The sequence below is a fragment of the Electrona antarctica genome (assembly GCF_951216825.1).
Source record: "Electrona antarctica genome assembly, chromosome: 3".
Lineage (NCBI taxonomy): Eukaryota > Metazoa > Chordata > Actinopteri > Myctophiformes > Myctophidae > Electrona > Electrona antarctica.
Genome location: NC_136808.1, coordinates 19,938,491 through 19,949,480, shown reverse-complemented (window position 1 = coordinate 19,949,480; position 10,990 = coordinate 19,938,491). Strand labels below are relative to the sequence as shown.

Below are 10,990 nucleotides of genomic sequence, written 5' to 3'. Positions count from 1 at the left end.
CAGCGGACTAAATTAAGCCTTTGTATGGTTCCGTCAGGTCCAGAGCCAGAGCGCCATGCTGCAGCTGGAGTTTGGCGACACGGTGTGGCTCCGCCTCCACGGAGACCCTCGCTACGCTCTGTACAGCAACACGGGACACTACACCACCTTCAGCGGCTACCTCGTCTACCCCGATGTGTATGAGCCCCGCCGTATGGACTACAACTCCCAGCACACCCACAGTGCGGACTACAATTCCCAGCAGACCCTCAGTACGGACTACAACTCCCAGCAGACCCACAGTGCGGACTACAACTCCCAGCAGCCTCCCCAGCAGCAGCAGGAGAGCGTGATGCCCTCAGCAGGTTTGTTAAAACTCTCTAAGCTAATAGCCTTGATCTTTGCCTTTCTGTCTTTTATTGATACTTTTTTAAATCATTCTTATACATCATCATTCTTCCCATTTTTGCTGGGTGTTTATGTCTGAGCCCGCCCACCCGTCCTCCTATTGGCCAATTTTAATATAGGATAAACTTGCATTGTGTAGATGCCTCCCTGACAGGAGTCAGGGGAGGAGTCAAAGACCCGACTGAGGAGCCACAGGAGACGCAGGAGGAGGAAGAGAAGGGTGATGATGAGGAGGAGTACGATGAAGAGGACCGGCGCTCTGCGTTCTCGGCGGGACGCACCCAAAGCATCGTGGGCGAGGACCAGAGAGAGGCCGTGGCCCAGCACCAACCAATCGGCTTCGACTCTGCGTTTGTCAACATTGGCGAGGACTTCAATGTAACAGAGGGTACGTGATGCTAATGTAGCATGGCGGTATGAATTAGAATAGCCAACTACGCCACCTAGGGGATTGCGCCCTAGGAAATAGTTTTAGTAAATACACCAATTAAGGTAAACCACCTGAAACATGAATACATAATACATAAACATAAATCATCAGCATCAGTATCATTAAAAAGGCAAATGCATTCATGGAGAATAAAAGTAAAACAGTGAGTTAACCAACTATACTGGGCCTATAGAGACCAGGGAAGAGGGGAGGGCCAGGCTGACCGACCCAGGGCAGCGGCACCCCCACAAATCAAACGAAACCAAATAATTAAAATCAGCTAGTGCCAGTACCGGTCAAACTACCATCACTAGAGTGAGAAACGCCCACGGGCATAACACCAAAGGGAGCTCCACTTGATCTCGTTCCCCCCAACTTCAGCGCAAATATGGGGATGAATGCATTCTACTATTATGCCATCGTAAGGCCCAACCACCAGACTCCTTATCTCCTTGTTCTGAAGGTCCTTTCAGATGGGCAGCGATTAAAGCGCCTAGTAATTCATTTTCAATGAGACCTGCGTTTTTTTTTACGCGTGGAGAAGTTGAGGGGTGACTACGCAAGCGTATTCACGTGGGCGCGGTCCCATGAAATGGTCGCGCTCGTGCTCATTTTGTGCACATGCCCGCAACTGACTAGAACTGGATTGTGTTGAGCTTTGTTTTACGCTTGCATTGTCATGCCCCTCATGAGCACTACACACCTGGAGCAGACCTGTCATTGATCCAGGCAACAACTTCTGTGTCACACGCTCCCCGTCTGAAAAGAGCTTTAGCCAAATTAGCCATCATGAAAGAGCACATTTCTGCAGGATTCTTCTATTGCTCCTGGTATTGATGATGATTTGTACTGTATTGTACGTCTTGCTGATGAATTTAATACACAGGACCACAATGGAAACAAATCATCAAGGCTTTTTTGTGTGTTATCCTTTAAGACATTGCTTGCATAATGCTGTGCTGTTTTGCAACTTGTTCATAAAGTATTCAATCAATAACTTTTATAACAGCATATTACAGCAGGATGAAGGTAAATATAAGATAATATATATAAGAATTAGTAGAATTTCATATTTTCATGTTTTCCATTCCAGGCGTGTTCACGTGCCGTGTTCCAGGAGCATACTACTTTTCCTTCAATGCAGGAAAGCTGCCACACAAGGTACCTACACTCTGATACTTATAGAAGTGTCCCCAGTACAATGTATACTCCTCCAGACTATTTATGTGTATAATTCTGGCTCCTCCCCCAGACTCTGTCGGTGAAGCTAATGAAGAACCGTGTGGATGTCCAGGCTATGATCTATGATGACAGCCAGGGAGAGAAGGCTCTACAGAGCCAGAGCCTCATGCTGGCCCTGAAGCCTGGAGATACCGTGTGGTATGACCTGTTAGCTTAGCATATTTAACCTCACATACACATACACTGTATGGGGGGGGTGGAGTGGGACATTTGGTAGTTTTCTTTTTATTGGCCTAAAATATTGTTTATACATTCATGAATCAACTTGCTGACCGGCTGAAGGTATTGAGTATTTTGTTTTACAATTTACAATTTACAATTTAGGCATTTAGCAGACGCTCTTAATCCAGAGCGATTTACATTAGGCAAGAACAAAAGTATGGGAATACATCACATATATAAAATGCATTTATCAAGAAACATGCGTAAGCTAAGAACGTAACTAGAACATATCTATATAATGACACTATACATATTAACTATACATGACATGCTATAAGTCTGTTTCAAATGCTATCTAAGTCTAAAAAGTGCTATCTAAGGGGGTAGGATAAGGAGTCTGAAAAGGTGGGTCTTCAGACTACGGCGGAAGATTGGGAGTGATGCTGCAGTTCTGATTGCAACGGGGAGTGCATTCCACAGTTTTGGGGCCAGAAGGGAGAAGAGTTTGGGACGTGTGGAGCGTTGTCCCGGCGTTTTTAGTGAGGGTACTTCCAGCTTTCCTGCGTTGGCTGATCTGAGTGTGCGGGAGGGTTTGTAGGGTTCAATCATGCTTGCAAGATATGGGGGAGCCATACCTTTGGTTGCTTTGAATGCCAGCATCAGAGTTTTGTATTCTGTGCGGGCAGCGACTGGGAGCCAGTGCAGGGAGCGGAGCAGGGGGGAGACATGTGAGAATTTTGGCTGGTTGAAGACCAGACGAGCTGCGGCATTTTGGATCAGTTGGAGAGGCTTAAATGCACATGCCGGTAGGCCAGTAAGGAGCGAATTACAATAGTCAAGTTTTGACAAGACTGTTGTCTGGATTAGGAGCTGGGCTGTTTCCTGGGTGAGGAACGGTCTAATTCGTCGTATGTTATAGAGTGTGAACCTACAGGATCGAGTGACAGCTGTGATGTGAGTTTTAAACGAGAGCTGACTGTCCAGGACAACACCAAGGTTCCTGGCTGTTGGGACAGACGTTACCAGGGCGTTGTCTACGGAAATAGTTAGCTCCCGCATAGGGCAGGACTTAGCTGGGAAGAAGAGAAGCTCAGTCTTGTCTGGGTTCAGCTTGAGGTGGTTGGAAGACATCCACTGTGAGATGTCAGCCAGGCATGCAGTGATGCGCTCTTCCACCTGAGTGGCAGAGGGGGGGAAGGATAGAAACAGTTGTGTGTCATCGGCATAGCAGTGATAGGATATATTGTGAGCAGAGATGATAGTGCCAAGGGATTTGGTGTACAGTGAGAAAAGGAGGGGACCAAAATGGTAAATGGTAAATGGTGCATTTATATAGCGCCTTTATCCAAGGTGCTTTACATAGATTGTGCATTACATTCACCCATTCACACACATTCATACACCGATTGCGGCAGAAGCCATGCAAGGTATAGTGCCAAGGGATTTGGTGTACAGTGAGAAAAGGAGGGGACCAAGTACAGATCCCTGTGGGACCCCAGTTTGGAGGGTTCGGGGGGGTGATAGCAGACCTTTCCAGGAAACCTGGTAGGTCCGGTCGGTGAGATAGGAAGAGAACCAGTTTAGTGCTGTCCCGCCGATGCCTAGATCCGCTAGGGTGTCTAGGAGCAGCTGGTGGTTCACTGTGTCAAATGCCGCCGATAGGTCTAGCAGAATCAGGACAGCAGAGTGGGAAGCAGCCTGGGCAGCATGTAGTGCTTCTGTGACTGCCAGCAGGGCAGTTTCTGTTGAGTGTGCCTTCTTGAATCCTGATTGGTTGGGATCCAGCAGGTTGTTCTGTGAGAGATGGAGAGAGAGCTGGTTGGAGACAACACGTTCAATGCTTTTAGACAGAAATGAAAGGAGTGATACCGGTCTGTAGTTCTTGACATCTGAGGGGTCAAGGGTTGGTTTCTTGAGGAGTGGAGTTACTCTGGCTGACTTGAGGGCAGATGGGACGCAACCTGAGGTTACTGAGGTGTTGATGATGGAGGTGATGAAGGGGAGCAAATCAGGTGCGATGGTCTGGAAGATTGGAGACGGGACAGGGTCGAGAGGACAGGTGGTAGGTCTAGTGGATGTCACTAGTTGTAGGACCTCGTCTGGGGAAAGAGGAGAGAAGGAGGACATGCATGGTAAGTTGGGGTTAGTGTTGGTTGAGTCAGATGCCACTTTATGGGGGAGGGGGGGAAAGGAGCTGCTGATATCGTCAACCTTCTTCTCAAAGTAGTTGACAAAAACATCAGCAGTGAGGGATGCAGGTTGAGTGGGGGGAGGGGGCTTAAGGTGGGAGGAGAAAGTGGAGAAGAGTTTCCTTGGGTTAGAAGTACAGGATTGGATTTTGGTGTGGTAGAAAGAGGTTTTAGCAGTGGTTAGTGAGAGGGAGAATGCAGAGAGGAGTGAGTGAAAGTGGGAAAGGTCATCAGGTAGCTTTGTCTTGTGCCACCTTCTTTCGGCTGCCCTTAGAGGTGTTCAGATCTGAGAGTTTCAGATAGCCAGGGAGCCGGTGGACATGAGCGAGCTGGCCTGGATGAGAGCGGGCAGTGTTGGTCGAATGCAGATGAGATAGAGGAGAGGAAGGATGAGGTTGCAGTGTTAGGTGAGAGAGAGAGGAAGGACTCCAGGGAGGGTAGAGAGGAGAGAATAGAGGATGAGAGGGAGGAGGGGTTTAGGGACTTGAGGTTGCATCGGTTGGTGGTGTTCGGAGGGTTAGTAGGTTTGGGCGGGAGGGTGGAGAGAGAGAGGGAGAAGGTTATGAAGTGGTGGTCAGACCTGATTAATGGGGTAACAGAGAGTGTAGAGGGAGAGCAGGCTCTGGAGAACACAAGGTCCAAAACATTACCAGCCTTGTGAGTGGGAGGGGAGGGAGATAGGGAGAGGTCAAATGAGGCCAGAAGGGATGTAACGGGAAGATACTTCTCTGCTGTAGGTAGGTTGAAATCACCCAGTAGGATCAGAGGGGTGCCATTCTCCGGAAAGGAGCTGATCAGAGAATCTAGTTCTTCCAGGAAGTTCCCAAGGGTTCCTGGGGGGCGATAGAGCACAATGAGGGTTAGGGGGACTGGTTGTGATATTGTTTTATAGGGGTTTATATGTGACCATACCATTAACATCCTATATAAGGCAAAAATGTCATTCATTAAGCATGTGACGTGTCAAACAAGGGTTTTTGGGGGGGGGCACAGTGGCACAGTTGGTAGTGCTGTCGCCTCACAGCTAGAAGGTCCTGGTTTCGATTCCCGCTCGGGACGATGTGGGTGCTGGCGTGTGTTTCCTCCTCCGCGTCATCAGTGCCCATACCCGAGGCGGGGTTGGCGAAAGGGCCTTTCTGTGTGGAGTTTGCATGTTCTCCCCGTGTCCCCTAGGGTAGGTACCCTCACAAAAAACATGCAGTAATCCTGGACTCTAAACTGCCTCCCTCTGGCCAGTCGGGGCGCCTGATGGAGGGGAAAGGAACTGGTTGGAATAACGTGTTCCTTCCACGCGCTACGTCCAACCAGGGAAACTCCCCCCTGTCAGGTGTAAAGGAGCAACTTGGACACTCAGGCATGAAGGAAGCATGAGTTCAAGTCCGTTGCTCTCCCCATGTGTCCCCCATATATGGGGACTAGGTTGGTGGAGGGTGTGTAGAGCCCTGGATCACATTAGATCATTGACAGTAGGGGTGAAAAACTGGGTTACAAAATCGTGGGATAAAAAATATTTGGAAAAAAAGAAAACAAGGGGTTTTTCATGATTCTGAATCCATTGCAAGCATTAGTTTAGCTCGTTGGGCTAAAAACGTCCATAGCCGATGGGCAAGTGGCTATGGCCGTTTTTTGTGAAAATTGGTCACATATATCCCCCTAAAAAATTGCAATTCAATACTGACAGACGGTCAGCAAGTGGATTCATGAATGTATACAGTATAGACAATATTTTAGGCCAATAAAAAATATACCAAATTTCCTACTTTAAAAAAAGAAACCTGTTGGCTGCCGGACTATAGTGACAACACAGAAATTCCGACTAAGGCCCAGGCGGTGGCGTAACCGTCTGGGCACCCGACTGGTAATCCAGTCGCAGTGTGCCGCGGGTTCGACTCCCGAGCCCGACACGGCCTTTACTGCATGTCTTCCCCCATCTCTCTCCCGTTTCCTGTCAGCATACTGTCTGTCCCTTCAAAAAAAAACAATAAAAGGCGTAAGCCGCAAAAAAATATATTAAAAAAAAATTGTGGAGAAAAGGGGATATAAAAATAAGTGGCCACTCTAAATAAAATAAATAAATAAATGATACAACTTATTCAGATTTATTTTTATTTTTATTACAGGCTATACTCCCACCAGAGGGACGGCTTCGGTGCCTACAGCAACCATGCCAAATACATCACCTTCACCGGCTTCCTGGTTTACCCAGACCTCCCCTCTGCCCTCAGCCAATCACAGGCAGAGAAGGAGAAGAAACCCTAGCTCTGCCCTCAGCCAATCACAGACAAAGAGGGAGAAGATGCACCAGCTCCAGGCGGTTTGGACATATTACCGGTTACTCTCTCTCTCTCTCTTTCTTTCCCTGGTGTTTCGCCCCCAGGGTGGTTGTGGTTTAGGCAGCGTTTCTGTGAGGTTCAAGTTTTGCATAATATAACCATGGCCACGCCCACTCTGGGCGAAACAACGGAGAAATAGGGAGGGAGTGCTGTGACTTTACAGTGTTTAGCGGTGAGCGGAATGCTAATTAAGTATGTTTATTCAAATTCTGGAACAGTCAAAAACAGCAGACGTACAAGCTCACAGCGCGTCACTTGTTACTTCGTGCCTCGTTCTGAGCTTGTAGATTTTAAACATTTTTGAAAAAGTGTTTGATTTTTTTTATATATATAGTTTTGGATTTTATTTTAACACAAATCTTCCGCGGCCAAATACATATCATTTTGGGGGTCCTTGGCATGACGTTTTTGAGAACCACTCAGAATAAAGGCATTTGTAGGACGGGCCTCCGGTTTTAATGGGGTTATAAGTACTATGTTGAGGTATTTTTACTTTCCATACTTATGGATGATTTTATACTTCTACTGCACTACATCTCAGATGCAAATATTGCACTTTTCCTTGTTTTGTACTCAGAATACAGTTATTTGAAAATGTTACTTCCTTGTTACTTTGGAGATTTTAGATTGTGGTAACAAAATCACGCATTAACCAATTAAGCACGATTGTATTCCTATTCGAAAATAGCAGATCTACAAAATCACAAAGCATCGTGAGCTTGAAGATCTGCTGTTTTCCAAAAATAAGTAACTTTAGTAAATAACTTTAGATACAGGGTAGCAGACTTCAACCAGCAACTCTTCTGGAAATGCATTTGCTTTACTTTAAGCCACTAGGCCTCATTTCAACGCACACACATGATATGACGTGTATGTATGTCATGTGGCGTTTTCAGTGTTTACGATAGAGGGCGCTTTTCTGCAATCTGTCAGTTAATCTACAGCTTCCGGGTCAGAGAACAAACATAAAAAAGGAAAGAAAAGAAAAACGTGATCAAAACAAATCCAACCTGGTTTAGACAGCTATAATCAACTGCCAATAACTAAAGAATGGAACATTGCGGTGACAAACGATTTTCCCCTGAGGAAAGTCTTTCTTTTGAGAAGCACTTACAATAGAACAAATGTCACCTTCTTAAAATATTTTTTTCTTAGAAAACAGAAAATAATTATACAAAACAAACTATATATTTCTTAATTATTTCCTGAAACGTTTATAACAATACATGACTATTTACATAAATAGTTAATGTAACATAACTGTTTGGCCTGTTTGTTGAATTGTTGATGTTTGGCCTAGGTCAGGTGACTTAGCCAGAGGTTCCCAACCACCCGGAACATACAGTATAGGCAAGAACGGAATCCCAACCGATCTACCTGGGTGCATATCTTTGTCCGACACGCAATAGGCGCAACCTAACCGTAACCGCACGCGGAAGCCACGGGTGAGTCTTAACCGGCCACGTATGTTGGAGCCACAGGTGAGTCTTAATCTTAACAGGCCACGTATGTCGGACTATTGGTACGTCGGACAAACGTATGCCGCCAATCTACCTTGCGCCAGCAGGATTTTCCAAACAGCAGTGTTGACTCGGTCGAATGAAGATACCACTGACTGTGGTTTATAGCCACAGCTTTGAGTCAAAACATTCAAGTATCAGAAGATGATGTAACCAAAGTAAAGTACTGCGTCACGTGTTTACATTTTCCACATGTCCAAAGTCATTTCTGAAAAAGACATAGACCTAACCTTTTTTTAAATCATACTATCCTTGTTGATATAACGCTATTTAGGTCAATGATATAACATTATGTTGTGTTATAATAATATAGCAAGGGGTAGGCTGAGGCCAGTCAACCGTCTTCCATGTTTTGGTACTATGGTGCGTGACCACGAACAAACAAGCCCAAATAATCAACTACACTTTAGAAACAAGCCCAAATAATCAACTATACCCCACTATATATACAATGACAAACTACCAATATTTGCTTTATGAAAAACAAGCCCAAAGTCTCTTCTAATAAGCAGACGTAGCAACACTGATGGTCGCCCTACCTGCCTCTCAAAGCGTATTATTAACCAGAATGCCTCTGGTGTCTGTCTGCTGTCCCCAACGGTGTCACTAATGGATGTCCTCGTGTCCTTTATGCTTGGATTCACTCCTTGTGTGAGAGAGAGAGAGAGAGGGAGAGAGAGAGTGTGTGTTGGATTCACTCCTTGTGTGTGTGAGAGAGAGAGAGGCAGTTAGTTAGTTCCAACAAACTACATTTCTACCCCTGGGAAACCTTTCCCCATCTTTGCCTTTGTCGTTCATTGTCAAATTCAACCACTTAAACCCCATATGGTTGACTGGAGTCCGTCAGGGCTCTATGCCATTGCTGGGGTATTTTCTGTTTTCTGTTACTGGAAAAAATAACCGATTGACAAGCTCACAACGTGTTGACTCTGTAGCTAAATACATTCATGTGGGGGTCCTGTTTGAGAACCACTGACCCCCCGCCCAGTCAAAAAAGTCTCTCAAAGGCATCTTAACCCATATAGAAACTCACAGCAAAACCCAGCCTATCACAATGATCTGTTATTCACAACATAACAGTGAAGTCCGTAAGTAGGTCAGAGTGGCTTATTGTCAGTATCTGCTATATGAGGGTGTCTATCCCCTTTTCAATGCAGTAAACCCTGGGGCTCCCACAACACCTACCATCAGCTCCCAGTACTTACCATCATCTCCCAGCGCTTACAACACCTACCATCAGCTCCCAGTACTTACAGCAACACCTACCATCAGCTCCCAGTACTTACAGCAACACCTACCAACAGCTCCCAGTACTTACAGCAACACCTACCATCAGCTCCCAGTACTTACAACAACACCTACCATTGAACGGAGTGTAATTAGTTGCATGGTTATCATGTGTGAACCAGTGGAGTAAAAACAAACTAAATAAAATGTCAACGTATTTTCTGTTGATACATTCATGTGAATAATGTGTACAATACAGTACATGAAGTATTTATGTTGATATGTGAATATGTGTACAATAATAAAAAATAATTACTAATGTGAGTTATTTTTGATCACCATGCAAGAAAAGAAAAGAAAAACATACACAAGATAATCAAATCCAGTTTGACTTAATGTGTCCTTTTGAAATGGTTATTGTTGGTTCTTTCAATTATTTCTTACATGTAAGAGGAATGCTTCAATAAAACAAACTATAACATAATAATAAAATAAATATTGCATTTTTGGTTTTTATGAAATACTACTATTCTGTAGCCTAACTGAAAATGCTGTACTTCCATTTAATTTACTGTACTTCATTGCACATTTACTCCTCACTACAATAGTCTCTATGCACAGCAGCCACGTTGTAAAGAAATTGGGCCTCTTCCTTACTTCCTTCACATACAGTTCCTTAGTTCCTTCATCATGTGACACCATCAGGGATGGAGATGTGGAGACCCTGATGTCATAGTAAATGCGACCTGCTGTCGCAGTTAAGCCCATATATGGAGATCCCTGATGTCATCAATATTGGCCAGCAACATACAGTATGTCAGAACCTTTTCTGACATTCCATATGTTGATCCTTATTCCTTCCCCATCCATCCTTCCTCTTCGATGTCTCCCTTTTTACTTATACCTGTCCATTCAAATTTCAAACTCTAGACGGGCCTTCCCCAAAGTTATTAGTGCAGCCGCGCCCAGCAGCTAGCGAAAACTAGAGTTCTCAACAAGCCCGAAAATTAAGGCCCAGCCCTACCTGGGCCCTCATCAAACCCTGTACACTCAAGAGAATGTCCCCGATACCACCCTTAGATCTCCATATACTGTATGGAGCTGTCCTGTTCTGACATTCCATATGTTGATCTGACCTCATCAAACCCTGTACACTTAAGACATGCTCCTTATATGGCCAGTACAGAATTCATTCCATGTTGATCTGACCCTGCCAAAGCACCATCGATCGCCCAGCAGTCTGCCGTCAACGAGGCGGATGTGTGCAGTGCACGCCCTTTAGGGCGCACTTCTCGCCCTCAGGCGTCTTACTGGTTTACATGGTATCCTATAGTTTCAATGTACAGAATGCCTACAGTTTATTGAGACACTACATGTCTCTCTGCATTCTATGATCCCATAGTTTACTGTAGGCTACACTACAGTGTCTCTCTGCATTCTATGATCCTATAGTTTACTGTAGGCTACACTACAGTGTCTCTGCATTCTATGATCCTATAG

The 10,990-nt window shown here is 45.2% G+C and overlaps 1 protein-coding gene across 1 annotated transcript in view; it reads left to right on the top strand.

Moving 5' to 3' along the window:
* Nucleotides 1-6,669, top strand: part of c1qtnf4 (C1q and TNF related 4) — a gene marked incomplete at both ends in the record, with an annotated part of 29,915 nt that extends 23,246 nt beyond the window's left edge. Inside the window, 5 exons of the mRNA XM_079496233.1 lie at nucleotides 38-344; nucleotides 527-775; nucleotides 1,911-1,978; nucleotides 2,070-2,197; nucleotides 6,531-6,669. Coding sequence (XP_079352359.1) covers nucleotides 38-344; nucleotides 527-775; nucleotides 1,911-1,978; nucleotides 2,070-2,197; nucleotides 6,531-6,669 — 891 coding nt within the window. The remainder of the gene's footprint in view (nucleotides 1-37; nucleotides 345-526; nucleotides 776-1,910; nucleotides 1,979-2,069; nucleotides 2,198-6,530) is intronic.
* Nucleotides 6,670-10,990: the final 4,321 nt, after the last annotated feature.